General features: G+C 37.8%; 1 protein-coding gene across 6 annotated transcripts; it reads left to right on the top strand.

The window, feature by feature from the left end:
* The first annotated feature begins 1,336 nt into the window (after nt 1–1,336).
* TIAL1 (TIA1 cytotoxic granule associated RNA binding protein like 1) lies at nt 1,337–19,787 on the top strand. 6 transcript variants are annotated; one of them, XM_059173037.1, is made up of 12 exons: nt 1,500–1,795; nt 8,403–8,499; nt 13,167–13,316; nt 13,582–13,636; nt 13,795–13,882; nt 15,768–15,843; nt 17,025–17,133; nt 17,450–17,545; nt 17,647–17,731; nt 17,985–18,108; nt 18,451–18,590; nt 19,410–19,787. In XM_059173037.1, the coding sequence occupies exons 1-12, from the start codon at nt 1,764–1,766 to the stop codon at nt 19,534–19,536; spliced, it is 1,179 nt and encodes a 392-aa protein (XP_059029020.1). In that variant the 5' UTR covers nt 1,500–1,763; the 3' UTR covers nt 19,537–19,787. The 6 variants fall into 6 exon arrangements, with proteins under 6 accessions (XP_059029024.1, XP_059029020.1, XP_059029021.1 ...); XM_059173038.1 differs by having other exon boundaries at nt 1,519–1,795; nt 13,218–13,316; XM_059173039.1 differs by lacking the exon at nt 1,500–1,795 and adding an exon at nt 4,478–4,539.
* The last annotated feature ends 411 nt before the right edge of the window (nt 19,788–20,198 follow it).

Raw genomic sequence — 20,198 nt, forward strand, 5'->3', positions numbered from 1 at the left:
CTCTTAAGGCACTGTTTAACTGGGACCTTTAAGGTTGGGCAACAAGCTAAGAAATTTTTATCAGCACCTTTCACTAGGAACGGGTACAAATTCACTAACATTCTCCCACAGGTGGTGGGGAGAGGGGACATAAGCGTACCGTGGACGGTTGTGGGAAAACAAAAACAAAAATATACCACAGGTGGCACCTGGGTGGCTCAGTGGGTTAAAGCCTCTGCCTTCGGCTCAGATCACGATCCCGGCGTCCTAGAATCGAGCCCCACATCGGGCTCTCTGCTCAGCAGGGAGCCTGCTTTCCCCCTCTCTCTCTCTGCCTGCCTCTCTGCCTACTTGTGACCTCTCTGTGTCAAATAAATTAAATCTTTAAAAAAACAAAAAAACATCCTACAGGCCTACAGCAGTTTGAAAATGGCTCCCTCCTCTCAAGCAAGACTTCATCTCCCGTCTACATGATGGGTATCTGCAAACACAACCTTAAGTCTGTGCACGTCTCTGCCCAAAGATTTTTTTTTTTCCACTCCAAGAATTAAGTAAGGGGGTTGAGGGCATTATCACTGCACCTTACACGGACTCGATGAGTCATTTTAACGGATAAGTAGAGCGCTCTACTCACCACCTTATCCGACGAGATGACGGATGGGGGAACCTTTGAAACTTATAAAGCAATCTACAAACAGCCTGCCTAGGCCAGGAATACCTATTGCGGGAAAACACGCCCAAAGACACGGCCGGACCTTAGGAAGCCCGAGGGGACCCAGAGAGCGCAGTTCCCAGCTCAGCCCCGACCCGACGTCCACCACAGCCCCTCCAGCACGTCGCGCGGGTCGGCGGTTGATGACCAGGGTCGGCTGTTTTGATGAACAGAGGACGGCTAGAAAGGCCGGCAGGCTCGGACACCACGCGGAGCCAAAGCACGAATCCAGACGCAGTTAAAGAAACCGCTCTCAGGCTGGACGAAGGCGGAGCCGTAGCACAAGCTGCGCCCACTGAAGAGCCCTAAAATGCTCGTAGCAGGGCTAGGACAGCCCCCAGCGCGAGGCACTCTGGGATTTGTAGTTTACTTCCCTGCAAGCGTTTTTTTCCCATTCCCGTCTCCCCGCCTTAACGTCGCTTTTATTGTCTCCCTCTTCTTCTAGCACGCCGACTTCCTGGTCGCAGCACGTCCTCACGTATGACTACACTACCCAGAAGTCTCTTCTTCGCGACCCAGCGCGCCGCGGGAACCGGCCTTCTCCTCTGGACTACAGTTCCCAGAAATCCTCTGGAGAAGTGTTTCCCTCTCTCATTTCCAGGACCACAATTCCCAGAACCTTCAGCTGCACGGCGGTTCCCTTTTCACTCGATCTCTTCTTGAGCTGGCTGGGCTTCAGCCGGCCAGCAGGCACTCAGCGAAGACGTGATTCGTCGGGACTGGGCACAGGGTTTCCTTAGCGGCCTGTTTTTTCCCCCCACTCAGTTATTCCCTTTACAGGCCGTCGCGGCTGGCCTGAGCGGTGACCTGGCGGGCCGCGCCTGCGCTCTGCCCCGTTTCCTGCCTGGCTGGTGGCGGTGGCCATTTTGTTCATCCTCCTCCTCCTCCTGCTCCTCCTGGTTGGAGCGCAGTGTCCGGAGCGGGCTGGGGGGAGAGAGCCCGAGAGCAGGGTTCGGTGGCTTTTCCTCTGTCCCCAGCCAGTGCCCGGAGCCCCCCTCCCCTTCCTCCCCACCCCCTCCCCTCCCCAGCCCTGCCCTCCCCCTTGTCCCGGGATCGCTCCGTCGCACCCACCATGATGGAAGACGACGGGCAGCCCCGGACTCTGTGAGTACCCGAGACGGGGGTTGCCAGGCGCCGAGAGGCCCGGGCACCGCGGGACGCTGAGGGAGGGAGCAGGAGAGTGGGGCCGAAGCTGGGACTTACGGCGGCTCCCTGGCCGGGGTGGCGCGGACGCGAAGTGCATTCCTCTTCTGTCCCCTTTTCCTTGGGAAGGAAGCCCTCCCTTCCCCCAGTCACTTCCTGGGGTCTGGGGTTGGTTTCGACCTCTTCCTCTCGCGCCCTTCTTTGCACACCTCTCCGAGGCCGGGTTTCTGCACGGCTGTGGCTGTCAGGCCCGGGAGAGCTCCTGCTCCCCCTCTGCTGTGGGGGCCCTGGACTGGGCCGGGAGCTGCCGGTCCCCACGGGGGCAGGGCCTGGGTGGGGGTGGGACCGGGGGTGGGACCGCAGCCTCGTGCCCCGCGGGCCCCGAGGAATTAGCGCTCTCGCCCTGCACGTCCCCCAGCTCCATCGCTCCCGGCTCTTCTCCCAAGCTAAGCTCTCCGAGGAAACTGGACACTCTGACTCCACTCAACCCCCTTCTCTCTTTCTGCCCCACGTGCCCCCGCCCACGCTGTCAGAGATACTCGCCAAGCGCCCGCTACTTTTGAAGTGCAAAAGGGATGCCTCTTGCCGCGGGAGCATCTTTCCCTTCTTGGAAGTTTACTTTGAGCACTACCTACGCTAAACTGACAACCAGTTGTTAAACTGCTTTTGCTCTTTTGGTGTTACCTCCTCCTAATCTGTGTGCGCTTTGAGACCTTCAGAATTGGATCAAGTGATGTCTAGCCACTATTCGATGTGTGTCTTCTGAGCGTCTTTTCTTTTATCTTGCTGTTTTTTTGTTTTGTTTTGTTTTTTACCTGAAGCCTGATCTAATGAATGAATTTCATCTTCCAACCGCTTATTCGAGTTTTCCTTTCTTTTCTAATGAAGAGTGATGACTCAGCATTTGCATTCCTTTCCGGATAGTGTGGCACTCCTTTCTTTTTCCTGCATTTAAAAAAAAAAAAATCGGAGTAATTGCTAATCAAATGTTGGCTACCTTCGGTTTTCCTAGCCTCTGGAAGCTCAGCGCACCTACCTCGAGTACCAGGAGTCAGATCACTGCTTTGTTTTCTCTTGCCTCTGCCTGATATTGATATGATCATAGTCCACTTGGCTCTGCTCTCTGTTGGGGAAATTACTTTGGGGGAATAGATGAAGGTGGGTGGATACTCAGGAAGTTTGACTAGGTTCTCATCTCTTCTGCCAAAGAAAGTCCATTGGGTAAAGAAGATAGATAACTATTTACAATGGTTTGGCTTTTTTGTTTCATTTTGGGGGGGGGGTGGGCTTGCACTCTTTTATTCCTATTTTTCTGAACTAAAGTAATTGCCATCCTGTTTTGAGAATTTGAGGCGAATTTAAGCACATCAAATGCTTCAGCGAAAAGTCTGTTCCGGAGAACATTTATGTTTTTATTTTGTGCTGTCTCCCATTGCTTACTTTTCCCCAGAAAAGAGAGAATTGGGATAATTTGAAATTTGCCCTTTAAGATCTGTTGAAGCCAAGGCTGGGTAGTTAGCCACATGTGCTTTGATGAAAGCATCTGGGAAAGTTGAATTTAGTGCTAGCCTAGTGTATATTAAACAAAAGTTACATTGTATCGAAACACCTGAAATGTCATCATTGCATCAAAATAGCTACTGAATAATTGGTAAATTCTCATGGTACCTTTCTCATTAACTGTATCTGTCTGTTCCTTAAGAAGGTTTTGTTGGGCTGAATAATATGCCATTTCACTACCTTTAATTCCTATAACTCTTTTTGCATTTGCCTTATCTTCATCTCCATCAGATCTTGGACCCTTCTTAAGTAGACTAATGAGCTAACTTTGTTGCTTATTTCTTAACCTCTCCTTTCTCCAATCTCCTGTTCTTTCTCTGAAACACACTTAAGTCGTCTATGTTTACAGTTGTCTAAGATTATGTGACATGCATACATGTGAGTAAAGAAACATCTTGAGCTTAGTTGTACCTGTATGTCAGTACATTTTTACTATTCTGTCTTCCTTTTTCCTTCTCCCACTCTTCTCTATGGGAAGGGTTTTTTTTTAGACAAGGACTGCTACATCTTCCTAGGTCTTAACCCTGCAGCACTTAGTTCACTGCCTGGAACACAAGAGGTACTCAAATATTTTACAATGATTATACTTCTTTTCATTGAATTAATATTAAGTTTGGTTTTGGTTTTTTTTTTAAAGTCCTGATTAATGTAAAATTATGAACTGACATGACCGTGTCATACATGGTGTGGTCTGTTGATTTGTATATATATTTTTTAAAACCTTCAAATGTGGAATTTTGAGATAAAAGCAAATGTTTCAGAATTGGGATTTCTTGGTCAGATTTTAATAAAAATAATGCACAGTATAGTTTTTTCTAAGCTTTCATTTTACCTAATTCCCCTCAAAGGGTTCTCTTAGGTCTAAGTAACATAACAAAAACTTTGAACGTGAACTTTAGAGGTTGACATCTAGTAGGGTTTTATTTTGTTGGTTTATGGAGATCCTTTTATTTTACATTGTGATCTGTGGGTTAGGTTTTCACGTGGCCAGTATATTTTAAAAGAATGTACTCTTAACAAAGCTTATCTTAAACTGTTTCCTTAAAATGCCTGTGTGTTACTAGTGAGGTTTTTTTCCTGCAGACACACACAAGCTAAGACATATGGTTCTATCATCAGAAAACAATATGGTGTTTATAGCCTAGGTAGGTCTTTAAATATTCATTACCTACAGTATTACTAATTTATTTGATGGTATTTAAAGTGGTATAGAATTGCTTTGATGTTGAGCCTAAAGTTTATTTATCCTTTAAAGGTCTGTTTTCTGATGTTCTTTGTTCTTATTTGACATTTATTTTGGGGTAATATGTATTTGATAACTTGTGATCTAAAAAAACAAACGAGATCATGCTGTGTAATCTGGTGTTGGAAATAAACTGCCTGACACCGACCTTGTGGGACCCACATTTCGGACTTGTGGGTAGCTTTTGAGTGCACAGATTTGATGCATGGTATATCTGAATCTATAACACAACATTAAATTACAGTGGTGTTCTATTGTAGTTTAATTAACTTCATTTATCTCATGCCTCAAAATGAGTAGGAATTGTGGATCTGGGATTACACCATGGTATGCATGCAGTGCCATCCTTTAAGGCTGTTCTTTCTTTCTGATAGAGGCTGTCAAAAGGAAGAAATAAAGCAGTGATTTAGAATATAATCTGAACATCTGAGGGCAGTAACAGAAGAAACTATTAGATCCTGTTATAAAATTGATGAGCTATATGATGGATTTTGCTGTATTATGGCTGTAATTAAGCACCTCGGCCAACTTAATCATATTCTGTTTCTTTAAAATGTGTGTGTCTATATCCCTTATGTAGGTGGTCAGTTCACTTGTACTTACCCTGTATCTTTCCTCTACCTTGCCTCCTTCCTAAAATGAAATACTGACAAATTGATCAGTTCATTAGAGGCCCATGGAAGGATATTGTTACAAAATCTCTTCTAACATAGGAGCTTGTCAAGAACAAAAGTAAAAATGTTACTTTCATGGAAATTTAGCTATAGTGTCTTGTGTAAAAGTGCATGAATTAATTTCAACCTTGATAGGGCTACTCTTTTCAGAGTGAGAGCACATTCAGTGTTGAAAAAGCTTGGTTAGCCTTCTGAAAGGCATGATGTTCTTAACTTAAAATTCTGCCCAGTTGGACATAGGAAGTAGTTTGGCAATGTGAACTTTTGCCTACTGTGAAACTGCCAAGTTTCTAGTCTCAAATTGGATTTTAACCCTTACGTTAGGGATAAAAGCACGATTTCCCATTTTTAATGCTTTAGTTCCTACAGTTCCTGTTCATAGAAGACAAAATAGACCTAAGGTATGCCTTTTGTTTTTTCCTCGAGTAAAAAATTGTTTTAGAATTTAAGTGTTTACTCTTTGAATTCATCTTTTAATATAAGAATTTGAGCCATTTGTCTTTTTCTATTATTTTGTATGTTCTTCAAGTACAAATTTTATACTTAAATACTTGGAATTTTAGAATATATTGACTGCTTCACAAGAGAAAGAGTGAAGTGTGGAAACTATAATTTAGAAAGAGAAAATAAACTTCAGTGTACTGCCAAGAGATGATATTCTTTCCAGGTCAGGTGTTGAACGTCTGCCTTAAATATTTTTGTTAGTATTTGGGGACATAATTTTATGGTAATGTAAGGTACTTAAGCTGTGTCATACAGTATTTTAAAAGCTATAAGGAGTTTCTCTGTTGAACATTATGAAGGATGAAGGTATATGCAAATGAATGAATTACAGAACTTGAGTAAAGGAAAAGGCAGTCAGATTTGGGTAAAATTTAGGTGAAATTATATGGTGAATTACATCCCTTTCAGTCTGGTAAATTAAGATGTTCTGCGTGTTGTTATGGAAAACCTTTTTTATATTAGTTTTGGAATTTAGTTTGCTGCTTTCCCACTGAACTTTTAGAGGAGATACTTAAAAAATAGGAAACCTTAACCTGGATTTTTGTATTTCATGACATTCTAAACTTAGATTATCATTTTGCTCTTTGGCATCGGTGCTTGAAGTGTAAATTACTATATCGAAACATGCTTGTAGAAATTCTTCAAAATTTGTAGCTTACTCTGAAAAGATTGACTTGAAATAAAAATCCTATTAAACTGTAAGAGCTTTAATTGTGCCTGTTAGGTGTGGAAAGTAACTAATGCCCATGCAGCTTTTTTCTGAACAAATCAGTATTTAAGCAGTAATGCAAATTTAAAACTATTTAGTTTACTTAAATTTCATGATATAAAACTTGTGATCTATTTTAACTTTGTTATTAATGACAATATGTGAAAATCAGTTTTATCCATTCCTCTTTTTTTCTCTTAGAAATTGACTAACTAGCACTTTAGGCTAAATGAATATAAGATTTAGGAGACCAAGGTCACTTATTCATTTACTTTATAGATAGTTCTACCTTGTACAAAAAGAAATTATTCCCTGGATACAGGCTCACAAATCCCTCTGAGTTAAAAAGGGACAGGCAGTTGTCTGGCGAGCTTATGATCCTATAACCTTTTGCTACTGCTGGAAAAAGTGTGTCATTCCATGGCCTACCAATGGGTCTGCTCTACTTTAATTATAAGAAAAAGATGGCATAGTAGACCTAAAGCTGTTTGTCACTGGTTTAGTGGTTAAGTAACATCGGACTTGTGGTTCAATTTTAGTACAATGTAGATACTAGTACCCATTGTAGTGAAATTCTTACCTGAACGGGGAAATTGCTACTCATTATTAATCATATAATTTTTTTTTTACACTTTACCTTTCTTGGTTTATTTTTCCCTTTTGGAATGTTCCAGCTTAAAGCAGTTATGTATTTAATATGGTAACCATAGATGCAAGGCTTATTTTGGTCTCAGTACTCAGTTTCCAGATGTTACATATTATCATTAGGAAAATAAAACAAATCTTTTTAATTTCCAGGAGAAGCTATGTTAAACTTTATAAATTAAATATTGTTTGGGTCATTAGGTTATTCACAACAAATGTGAGTTTTAGGATTTATACACCGAGTACCAGAAAGACTTAAAAGTTCAGCAAATTATTAAGCTAAATTAATATTAAATCCATGTCACAAGAGAAACCAGGTGGTCATTTCAGGGTGGTGGTGGTATTTTTTTCTGAGTTCTTTTAACTGTATTCTGAATTTTTTAATACAGGATACATATATTCAATATGTAATTAAAAAAAAAAAATCCCAGCTCTTTAAATAGGCATAGTGAAAAGTATACCTACATGTCTTAAATTTCCTCTGAATTTCTGAAAAATCTTTATATTTGCTTTTTTATCTATATAACGATGTATTTTGTTGCTCTCATATATTTTAGACTAGGAAATTTTATCATTTTGTCCTGCTTTCCTAAAACAATGAAGATACGTCATCGAAAAATCTTGTTTAGCAAGACAAAACAACACCTTCTAATCTCTGTGTTTTGCTAACTTTACTCTAATTCTGGTCTTTGTTCATGTAATTGTTTTTATTGGAGGTCTAAGATAAACTCACCTTATGTCTAATGCCTCTTTATTGATCAGGTGTTATAATTAATCAGTATTTTTGGTGATATTTGTGTGTGTGTGTGTGTGTGAGAGAGAGAGAGAAAGAGAGACACACGTACACACATTATTTTGAATTGTGTTTTACATCCAGAAATTGTAGTTATGTGGAGACTGGTTTAAATTTTTTTATTATTTTTATTCTAATAAATAAAATGAGAGTGATATGTAGGATACAGAATAATAATGCTTTTGGGGTATGCAAGGTCATATTGATTTCTTTAGAAAATGTTTGAAGTGATACTTTAGTGGCCTAATTTAGTACCTTAGAACACTTGGGCTGCTTTTCTAAATGAGGGTTAATCTTACTTTCATAGGACTAGACTTAATTGGAAAAAATTTTATTGAAGACAGAGGAAGTTAAAATGAAATAAAAGGTATTAAGTGATAATGCATTAGCCAGAGCTGAAGGGAAATTGCTGATAATGTATTCTTTTTTTCCTTGAACAGATACGTAGGTAACCTCTCCAGAGATGTGACAGAAGTCCTTATCCTTCAGTTATTCAGTCAGATCGGACCCTGTAAAAGCTGTAAAATGATAACAGAGGTAAGATCTCCCAGTTCCATGTGCGGACAGCGTGATGTTTAATGTTGACATCCATGAGTTGATGAGTATCATTTTAAAATATCATTTTAAGCCTCGAGTTATTCTGATGGAGAGATTCATGTTTGTTGTGTTGACTTACTACTTGGATCTGGCAGATAAAGGAGGTTTAGAATGGAGTTTCATTCGAAAGGACAAAGTTTGTGTGCCGTTACTCTCATATGGTCATTCTTCAGGGTATCGTTACATTCAAGTGATTCTGCTTGTAAAAAATTGTTAGCACTTATCTCAAGAGTGCTGAGAAGCTAGATAATGTTTCATACAATTCCAGTAAGAATGTTCCTGATTCAGGTGATACACATTTAAAGTTTCGGAAGCGGTGTAGTAAAAGAACGGCAGGTTCTTCCGTGCACAGTGTAGCACCGTGCCCCTCGCGTATCGCTAGTGAGTACTAATGACAGCAGCTTTACACAGACTGTTAGGGCGATCGTTTTATTTTCCTTTTTGCAAAGAAAACTTCCTTTTTATACTCTCCTGGTTAAGATTGTGTATAGCAGTGCCCAAAGGTGTGTTTCAGTTTGTGCTCTTCTTCCTTTCTCTTGATTCTCCCGCACACTTCTTAGACTGTTTACTGTCTACCAGCCGTACCGTTAAGTGCTAGAGATTCGCTGCGGAATAAGACAGTTCTTAGCACTGTACAATTTTACAACCTGATGAAGGAGACAGAGTAGTTACCGGGCACTAATGACAGAGGATGAGAAATGCTGTGGCAGCAGGCAGCACCAAGTGCTGTGGGAGCACTGGGGTCCAGTACAGTCTTGGGTCCGGGAGGCTTTATTGGAGGAGTCAGTGTCTAGGCTGAAACTGAAGGATGGCCGTGGGATCCGAGGAAGAAGGGATTCCGTGGGAGAGAAGAATGTTGGTCCAGTGTGGTGCTCATGAGAGTAAGTGGGAAGGTAGAGACCGTAGCGTGGTTGGTGTTCTGAATGGGTTAGTCATAAAAGGTGCCAGGAGGTGAGGCAAGAGTGTTTGGCAGGGGCCCGAAGCTATGTTAAGGAGTTTGTGTTATACCCTGGGAGGGGAACTATGAAAAACCCGTAAAGCAAATTGGCCTTTTGATTGTCTTTCCTAACTAATAATCGTCCTTACGCTGTTCCAGTACCTCATCTTCCCTTCCTGTCTTTGATTACTCATTCATTCATTCTTTCTTTCATCAAAAATTTACTTTGTGCTCAGAGCACTGGGGCTATAGTGGAGAGCAAAAGGGAGGAGACTCCCGTGAGTTTTACATACTATTGAGAACATTGTTAACAAACAAGTAAACAAGGTCGTTGCAGATAGGGATAAAAGCTGTGGAGAGAATAAAGCAGTTCTGTGATGGGGGTTGGAGGGTTGGTGTTTTTGTAGGCTAGGTGGTGAAGGAAGACGTCACCTCTTTGATCTGAGACAGGAATAACAAGATGGTGCCATCTAAGTTAAGAGTTGGAGGCAGAGGGAATGGCAGATACAAAGGTTGTGAATTGGTAATGAGCTTGGTGAATTCATGGAACCAAAGAGCAGGATGGCTGGAGTCTGGGGAGTAGAGGGATGTGGTGGAAAATGAGTGTAAAGAGGCAGGCAGGCAGAGTTCAGAATCACCTAGGGAAGTGTGCGCCATGACACAGAGATTGGATTTTATTTTGTTTGTGGTGGAGTTTTAAGTGGAGTAATGAGGCGCTCATTTACATTTTTAAGATTATTTGGAGACTGTCACGGAGAATGGGTTGAAGGGGGCAGGAGTGGAAGGAGGGAAAGTTGGGCTTAATTTACTAGTCTAGGTAAGAGATGATGGGGGCTTGTTTTTTAGATGGGTAGGTGTAGAGATAAGTTTGAAATATAATTTAGAGTTGGAATCAGGAGGACTGGATTGGCTGGAGGCCATAAGGGAAAGGAGGACATTAGGAAAGACATTTTGAAAGAGTCTTGTTTGTAGATGCTTGATACTACTTACTACTTACTTGCTCAGATGGGCATGACCAAGGGAGGTGTAGGATGGATGGGGAGAATGGTGGGAATCAGGAGTTCTGTTTTGGCAGTGTTAAACTGAAGGTGTCCATTAGACATCTGAAGGAACATTATTTGTGAGTAGTTGGATAAACCGAGAGACAGTGGTGATGGTACCAGCCTGCGGTGGTATTTAAACTATGAGACTAGATAAGATCTAGTTTCTTGATCTAAAGAGAGTGCTGATAGAAATAGGGTGGTCTAGGTCTAAGCCCTGGAGCATTTCATCACTTAGGGTGATGTTTAGAGTTTGAATAAAGAGGGAAGAGCTGCCTTCTGGAAGATCCTCAAGTGAGAAAACCAGAAAATGAAGAGGCTGTGTGGAATCTAAAATGGAATATTTAAAGGAGGAGGAGTCATTAGCTGTTTCGATTTCTGCTTCAGAGTCAAGGTGAGGACAGAAAAAAGATCACAGCAGTGGCAGAGGGGTCACTGGTGAGCTCAACACAAATTTTCAGTGGCCTGGTTGGGTAGGAAGCCAGCTGGAGTAGGTTTAGGAGAGAATGGGTTGTGAGAAAGTGGAAGTTTTCTAGAAAGTTTTTGAGAAACATTTGATAAATATTTATTTTAATAGTATTCTTTTTAAAACTTGTGTGCACAGTCAGCCATTTGTGGGGAGAAGGATTTGAAATGAATTTGAAGTGAATTAATTCATCCATATTCTACAACTCCTACATTCACACTTGTATATAGCTGCAAAATCTCGTATTTCTCTGTCTTGACATTTATGTCATCCAACAAAAATTGGTGACAGTACTTACTAAAATTAAGGACATGGTTGCTTTTTAGAGTGTCCCTTGGCATAAATGGGAAGCTTCCTAAGAGCGTGAACTCTAGTACAGACTATCTAGGTGTTTATTTTCCTTTCCATAAATTCCACTTCAGTACATGAAAAATGCTTTTTTTCCTTAGTTTTGTGATTTTTTACTTTAAATATTGTTTATCTTAGATTCTAGCTTTCTCTGTATACTGTTATGTTATCAGTTTTTAGGCTAAAAAATTCTCTGGTGGTTGGGTTGGGACAAAAATCAGTGGTGTCTTAAATGAGATGCATTATGATGTGAGTGAGTGTGTGTGTGTGTGGGGGGGGGGTGTGTACATTCGCATGTTCATACATTGAATGGGGTTAGCCTGTTACTGTTAGGTAAACTTGAAGTCATTCTGCATGAGTTAAGGTAGTTTACTAAAGCCTTTTGTTACTATGGATCTACATTGGATCTCTGTATGTCTTGATGTAATTACCATTGTTTTCTGTAGAGACCATCAATCAGGGCAGAAGAGATAGATGTAAAATGAAAAATTGACTAGCATAGTTTAGGTTGCTGTTTACCTTTAAATCTTTTCTACAAATGAACATTATTGGTAAATGTTAACTCTTTAGCAAGAGGAATTTAAGTGCATGTTTTTCTTTGGACTCTTTTCTCCATTTCCTTTCTCTACCTCTTCCGAACAGAATTCACATGGCTACGGTAGGATTTTTGTATGAGAGCCCGTAGTTTTCTTGTCAGTATTAATGATCACACTTTTTTTCCCTCAAGGAAATGCCTTCTGGTTGCTTCGCCACTATTGTTTTAGACGTCTTATTTTGGATTTTTCTTCTAAAACTTTCCTGGAATGAAAAACAGTGGTTGTTGAAAAGATCTTTATTTTATCTGGTATTTTGTACCCCTTGTAAGTGCAACTAGAATTCCACATTTTAAAATAGTTTTTTGTTTTTGTTTTTACACTGAACAGTGATGTGTTTAGCCTTATGCAAAAAAAAAAATGTATTTGTACGGTTGTGTAGCTATTTGATACAGGTTGCAGTTATATAAAATTTATTTCCATTTTGGTTGTTAGATTATAAAGTTGCTATAACTTCGGTCGTACTTTCTAATTATCTTTATAAATGTCTATTTGCCAAGTCTTGTCAAGTGTAATATTGTTAGAATATATTTAATAAAGATTTCCTATATTTTTTTGTGACATAAAATTGTAGCATTGTCCTGGAATATTTATTCAGAAGTTCTTTTCTTGATTACTAGCATGTTTTTCTGGTCTTTCAAGACTAAATTCAAAGTATATAGCATCTCCTGTTCATTAGGATAGTTTGATAGTTCATTTCAGTAGCTGGTTAAACATTTACAATTTTTCTGTTCTTATTCTCATTCTTTATCCAGAAAAGGAATACATAATCTCCTCTCCTCCTGTGCAGTGCTCACCCTAGTTTCAATCATAAGTAGAGTTTGTAAACTTGGTTCATTTTTGTGTTTTCTTTTATCATGGGATATAGTTTATGAAGGATTATGAGGCATAAATAGAATTCATCCTTTTGAAAATAATGTTGGGAGAGAGAAGAGCAGTGGTAAGGAGTGGTCCTTAAGGTTTTGTTTGGCGTAATATAAACTTCTGTTTTACATTTAACATATTTCACCAGAATGCCATATTTTTTTTTTCCTTTAATACTGACAATTAGGATTCTATACTGCTTTGATGGTTCTGCTTGAGTACAACAGTATTCTGAGGTACAAAGTCAGGTGTAGCTATAAATCTTATTTTTATAAGTGTTAGGCTTTCATAAGCTTATGCAATCTCACCTTGTACATTCCTAGCTGTCAGTAATGTTTTTTCCTGGATTTTCTTCTCAGCAACCCGATAGCAGAAGGGTCAACTCTTCTGTTGGATTTTCTGTTTTGCAGCATACAAGCAATGACCCATATTGCTTTGTGGAATTTTATGAACACAGAGATGCAGCTGCTGCATTAGCTGCTATGAATGGGAGAAAAATTTTGGGAAAGGTAAGATAATAGAATGATGGCACTTCATGAGTATATATTTTTGCTTGTCAGATTAGCGTGTGTGTGTGTGTGTGTTTTAGCTTGTGTTCTTTTTAGCAAGTTTTTAAACAAATATTCAGCTTTGCCGAGTGGTGGTTTTGCTTTTATTCAGCCTAGTGTTTTTACAAAAATTATCCTGTTTGATAAATGATGTAATAAGTGGTAAGTGTTAATGGTTCATAATGACATGCCTAATAATTGTATTAAATATAATCTTTATTTTTAGGAGGTCAAAGTAAACTGGGCAACAACACCAAGTAGCCAGAAAAAAGATACTTCCAGTAAGTACTCCTGCTGCATTTTACTGTGGAAGAGTTCTGAAATTATCCTGGCAGCGCTACCAGCTTAAATAGGGTTTTTCTTCCCTTAGTGTTGCCTGAAAAAGGCTTATTAGTAGCTGGCTCTTTAAGTATTTGATTACCAAATGCTTTGATTTCAGATCACTTCCATGTGTTTGTTGGGGATTTGAGTCCAGAAATTACAACAGAAGATATCAAATCAGCATTTGCCCCCTTTGGTAAAATATCGTAAGTATCATACTCAATACTATACTCAATAGTGATAGGCAAAATTGTATATGATTAACATGTACTGGAATTAAGATTTTCTTTCCCTAGTTAGTGTGACTTTTTTGTTTGTTGTTTTGTTTTGTTTTGTTTTTGATTAGTAGATGTTGTTGAAAATGTTAATGTCATTTCAGTGTTCTGGGGTCTTGTTTTCATCTAATCCTGTGTATGATATGTTAAAATTTTTTAAGTGATTCTGTTTGTTATCTTTGAAGCAGATGTTTGGGTGGTAAAGCTTATTATAAAGTCCAACTTTCTGTCAGATGTTTTCAAAATTTGGTGGTTAACTAAAAGTGAATGTGATGTATACTGTGTATTAAATTTTATAGGAAGAGTTTATAAATTGGGAAAAGTAGGTAAATCCTTGGGTATATGGTGGTTAAATTGGAAATGTACATGTTTAATTACAATGATAAATGTGTTTTGATATTTTAGCTGAAAAGTAGTCTATTATAATACTAAAATGTTTTGTTGTCTGAGCCATAAATGTGGGATTAATCAGTAGATTTTTTTTGTTATTGGTATTTGATTCTGGTAGTTAGGGCCCAGATGTGGTTTGATTTTAACAAAGCTTATGTTCAAATCTCATTGTATGTTATGTAATCAAATATATTGGAAAATTGAAAGTGGTTTTATAAGTTCTATAAAATGTCTGTTACAATGTATCTTTCTGATTAAAATCCGTATATTTTATGTACTTCCTGTAGATTTAAATGAAATGTTGTAGTACTACTTAAAGGAATATGTTTCACCTAAGAACAACAATATTCTTCTGTATACAGTTTGTTGTTCTGTAGATTTATTTGAAAGAAAGATTTAATTCTTAATTTTCTATTTTGATATTTGCTTTGCTTTTTAATCTTTAAATGTGGTAAGTAGTACTGTTTTAAAAATCAGTATAAAAAATAATACAGGTTGCTGTTTTTCAATCTTTATTTATACCTGAGACCTGCAGTTTTTCTAAAGTCCAAGTCACAATTAAAAGTAATAGCATTCTGGTTATTTTGCAGAATTGCTCATAAGAATGGACAGGATCTTGAAGGCTAACTGCAAGGAACTGTGCACACTGGAACTCAGTTGTAGATTTTTTTCTCATTTCTATTTATTCTTATTATACATTATTTATATATACATATTTTAGTATTTACATTTTAACATTCTATATTCAGTGGAGTTCTATATTTCCAATCATCTTAACTTACTCACTAAAATTTCTGTGTAAATTTGTTGTTTTCGTACTGGTGTGCTTAGCATTGTTGTTAGTTTTTTATTCTCCTTTCTTAAATTTCTGAAAATGTCAATTTTTCAAAATTTACAGCTGCCCAAACTCCAAAATGATGGTAGAGAATTGACCAAGAAAAATAAAGAAATCTGTTAACAGGCCATGTATGCCTTTTTAATTCCTATTTTTACCTCTTTTTCAATTTTTTAATATTTCATATATTTTGTATCACTAGGCAGAAGACATTTAACTATTTAGAGATTGCATGGTAAAGTAGTTAGCATTGTTACAGTAATTTATAGACCAGTAAACCTTAGAGGACACTAGCCAATAGAATATTAGAAAAGGAAACTATTGTTCCTATTAATCTTCAAATTTGAGCATTTAGTTTAGAAAGTGCAGGCTATTTGATTAGGTTGCATGTTTATTACATGTTTTTGTCCTACTGCTTTTTTCTAACAGGTAAAGAAGCGTTAGGGAGAGTTCAGGAATGGCAGTAGTTAATTAGGGCTAACTGGAATTTTATTTAAAAAAATGCTCACAATACAGTGTGTGTGGTTCCTTTTAGTTTTTATTTTGAGGATGACTCTTACTTCCCTCATTTAGCTGTGCTTCTTTTCACAGGGATGCCCGAGTAGTTAAAGACATGGCAACTGGAAAATCCAAAGGCTATGGTTTTGTATCTTTTTATAACAAACTGGTATGTTCTTTCAACTCAATATAAATTTAATCCAAAATTTAGTCGTTAATCGGAATCTTGAATATTCTTAGATACTGCCTGTAACACCTTTTAGGTAATTTTGTATGTTTTAATAGTAGAGTGTAATTGTTTTCTTGGAAATAAATAGCTGGAAAAAGATAGGCTGGTTGTAAGAAAGTGTATCACGGTTGCATTTATGCATGGTGAAGATAAGATGTGTTAGAAGTCAAACTCAAGGTTAGGACATATGAACTCATCTCAGAATTTGGAGGGAAGTTAAATAATATTTAGCTTGAACCATGAAAATCTCAGTTTTAACTTTTAAATGGTCATCCATACTTTTATAGCTAGGATATTAATGACTACAGCAAAGTTTATAAATGAAAATTAAAACAATTCATCTTGATTTTTTGCATATATTCTTAAAGAAAGAGGTACCAAAATGTCTTAAGCATCTGTATTAACTGTAAGATCCGACAATAAAGTGGGTTTCAACGGTAGCATTTTAGACCAGTGTTAGCAACTTAGATTACCAAGATAAAGGCTGGGAACTGTATTCTTTCTTTGCTTAAGTTCATTGCAAATTCCCATTAGTTGCAATAAACTCATTTTTACTGGCAGCATTCTAAATCCTAATGCAGAAGTCTTCTGTCTTAAAATGAGTTATTAATCTTGTGTCACAATCATAATCCATTGCTATAAGAATGTTGATTTCGGGCTAGGTGGTTTAGACCGTAGTATTGGGAGGTTCTATATATTCTTCAGTAAAAGTTACACCTCAGTCAGCCATCAAATTCAGATATTTTTGGCAGTCTTACTTTCCCTCTTTTTGGTAATGAGTGGGGTTATAATTTTTTCTTTCATATTTGAATTATGATCAATTTCACTTGTTGCTTAAATGTTGTACTAGTATTTTGAAATCTGTGAATAAATATAGTTTTGATGTATCACTGGAGTTGATACCAAGGGATAGTTAGTATCATTTTTGTGTTATTCAGTTTTTTTTTTTTTTTTTTTTTTTTGTGTGTGTGTGTGTGTTATTCAGTTTTATTTGAATTCATTCCCTGTGCTGGTAAGATTTGGATTCAGGGGTGCCAGCATGTTATTTCATTTATTGGTCTTATATGCTACAATTTTCTTTTCTGTTTTTGTAATTGCTCTTTCTCTTTTTTTATCTGTAGGATGCAGAAAATGCAATTGTGCATATGGGAGGTCAGTGGTTGGGTGGTCGTCAGATCAGAACTAACTGGGCCACACGTAAACCACCTGCACCTAAAAGTACACAAGAAAGTAAGATCCATGTACTGCATTTTGTTAAAATTATGGCTACGTCACAAAATCATGAAGTAGCATCTTGATTTCTTGAAATTTAAATTTTATTAGCTTTGTAAGGCTCAGTTCATCTTGAATTTAATTGTCTAGTAATAATTGGGCTTTGATAATTAATGTAGTTGGGGCTGTGAACCAGCTGATTCTATAGATCAGATCATGGCATCAAGAAAAAAATTCTCTTTTTTCTCCCTCAATGAGGTGTATCTTTGTACACAGTAATCAGTTTTATACGACTGTATAATCATCAACATTTTTGTTTTCTTTCTGTATATAGATAACACTAAGCAGTTGAGATTTGAAGATGTAGTAAACCAGTCAAGTCCAAAAAATTGTACTGTGTACTGTGGAGGAATTGCCTCTGGGTTAACAGGTACAGTGTGTGGTCTTCTCCCCTTCTCCAAGGAGCTTTATCCCTCTTAGTGTCAGCGTCATGAGCCTTAAGTATTTTATTCATGTGTTTTTGTTTCTCAGATCAGCTTATGAGACAGACTTTCTCACCATTTGGACAAATTATGGAAATAAGAGTTTTTCCAGAGAAAGGCTATTCATTTGTCAGGTAAAATTCTGTCTACAGGTTGCTCTGCTATTTGACCCGTTCTTTTCAGTTACATTATTTGAGCCCCTCGGGTATCCGCCTTCATTGTTTTAGCAGTTCTTTGCGATGTAGAATTTTAGCCTACCTGCATAATGTACTTTAGGAAAACACCAAGTTGACAGTTATAAACTAATGAGTTTTTATTATTTATTGTGTAAGTTCTTTAAAAAAAAAAAAATAAATAAAGACAAACCCTCATATCTTCCCCTTCTAGATTTTCAACCCACGAAAGTGCGGCCCATGCCATTGTTTCGGTGAATGGCACTACAATTGAAGGACATGTTGTTAAATGCTATTGGGGTAAAGAATCTCCTGATATGACTAAAAACTTCCAACAGGTAATTCGATTTTTCACAGCACTTTTTAAGGTTTCCATCTTACATATCTACATAAAAGCTTTAGAAACTCTGTAAAATAAACAAACAGAAAATAAAGCATATAGCTGCTTTCAGTTTATTTTTATTAATGCTTTTTCGAAAGTGATTATTTTGCGGTATTAACTGAATCTTAATACTTTCTTTCCACAGGTGTCACCACCCCAATAAACTTAGACAATGATAAATAACAGAGTCCTATTCACATAAGGGTGCTTACTTAGTTTTTCTCTTCCTTGTCTCCCACTTTCTTCAAATACTGTGTTTCTTACTTACTTCCTAAAATGGTGATTTGTTTTTTCCTAGGTTGACTATAGTCAGTGGGGGCAGTGGAGCCAGGTTTATGGAAACCCACAACAGTATGGACAGTATATGGCAAACGGGTGGCAAGTACCACCTTACGGAGTATACGGGCAACCGTGGAACCAGCAAGGATTTGGAGTAGAGTAAGTTGTCTGGGTTTTTCCAGTGTGGAAACTGATATAGTTTTGACAAAAGAAATCAAAAATGTGTTTTTCTAGGGGGAAATCTATTTAAAGTAAATTCATCAAGCTATTCATCATGGTGTTACAGAAACCTTACGAAAAGTGATTTATAGTGCTAAAAATTTGCTTTTTATTACCTAGGTGAAAGGTGAGGTTGTGGTAACGTTTGATGCTTTCTACTGTCTCTATAAGCTGTTGGTAGAATTTCATTTACATTTCTAATCTATTTTATCATTTATTTTTGCATGGAAAGGGTCTTTGTCTAGATGTGTTTAGAAATTTAATGACTTGTGTCTGTTGGCTTGCGGGAGAAGTCTACAAGATTTATGTGGTACAAAGTAGCTTGCGTTTTTTTCCTTTGTTCATAGAGTAGGTTGGTCCTTTGCACGTTTCTCCCCAGGCCAGCCCAGATCTTTATTTTTACTGGTTCCTTCTTCCTTCACTTTCCAACATGAATTTTGTGATTTTTAAATTTCTTATATTGATGTACAATGTGTGCAATACATGATAGGTAGGTGATTTTTCATTTTTTAAAAATCAGTTTTGAAATGTTCTTCAGAGAAGTCATTGTGTTGTGATTATGTTAACCAAAAATTTAAGACTATTGTTGGGATACGTATTGTACATGTGTGGATGCGTGTCATTTGTTTCTTCGCCCTTTGTTGTGGGTGTGTCGATTTCTTGTTGTCTATTCTATGATGGGGCTCTGCTTGTTTTTGTATAAATGGGTGGATAATATTTTCTTCGTGTTTGCTCAAGATTTTTTTTTTCCCCCCCAAGTCAATCACCTTCTGCTGCTTGGATGGGTGGATTTGGTGCTCAGCCTCCCCAAGGACAAGCTCCTCCCCCTGTAATACCTCCTCCTAACCAAGCTGGATATGGTATGGCAAGTTACCAAACACAGTGAGCTGGGACTCTAAACAAAATTGTAATTCATGATAGCTTCAGTTTCCTGTGACACTCTGAAGACATGAAAGTAGACATCGGAAAATGAAAATATTTATTTTAAAAATTGAAATGTTTGGAACCTTTAGCACAGCTTTGCTTTGGTGAAGGACACATGTCTTCTAGTTCTGCCTTTTTAAGTTTTTGTTCATGATGGATATGAACATGATTTTTCTTTGTGTACAAAAACTAAAATAAAGTCAATAAAGACAATTCTGACTACAAATTTTGATATAATAGGAGAAATGGGTAATACATTTTGATTCTTAGATACTATTCCATTTTTATCTTGCTGTTCAGTATTTTAACTCACTGTGTTTTTAAAAGAGCAAAAAAAGGGAGGATCGTGGAAAACTGGGAATCACATATAAGTTCATCCTGAACCTTGATACTCCCCTCCCTCCCCCTGAGGTGGACCACATTTGAAGTCAGCAGAAAAAAGTGTGATACTGAGAAGAAATTGCATGATTTTGGAGTCGCTTTGGAGGAAATAACCTTATGCCTAAAGAAACTGAAGCCAGACTGATAAAGGAATTTTACAAACTAAATAAGGAACAGCATTATCTGAGTTACTTGAGCGAATGTTGGTGGTTCACATAAAGACATGTTTTTAAACCTTTAAAA

Source organism: Mustela lutreola, chromosome 4 (assembly GCF_030435805.1).
Source record: "Mustela lutreola isolate mMusLut2 chromosome 4, mMusLut2.pri, whole genome shotgun sequence".
NCBI lineage: Eukaryota > Metazoa > Chordata > Mammalia > Carnivora > Mustelidae > Mustela > Mustela lutreola.

Excerpts from the sequence above, each read along its gene's own strand:
- TIAL1 (XM_059173037.1), top strand. The coding sequence starts at position 1,764 with ATGATGGAAGACGACGGGCAGCCCCGGACTCT. Across the intron at positions 8,500-13,166 it reads GCTGTAAAATGATAACAGAG|CAACCCGATAGCAGAAGGGT; the intron begins GTAAGATCTCCC and ends TTTTCTTCTCAG. Across the intron at positions 13,637-13,794 it reads CCAGAAAAAAGATACTTCCA|ATCACTTCCATGTGTTTGTT; the intron begins GTAAGTACTCCT and ends CTTTGATTTCAG.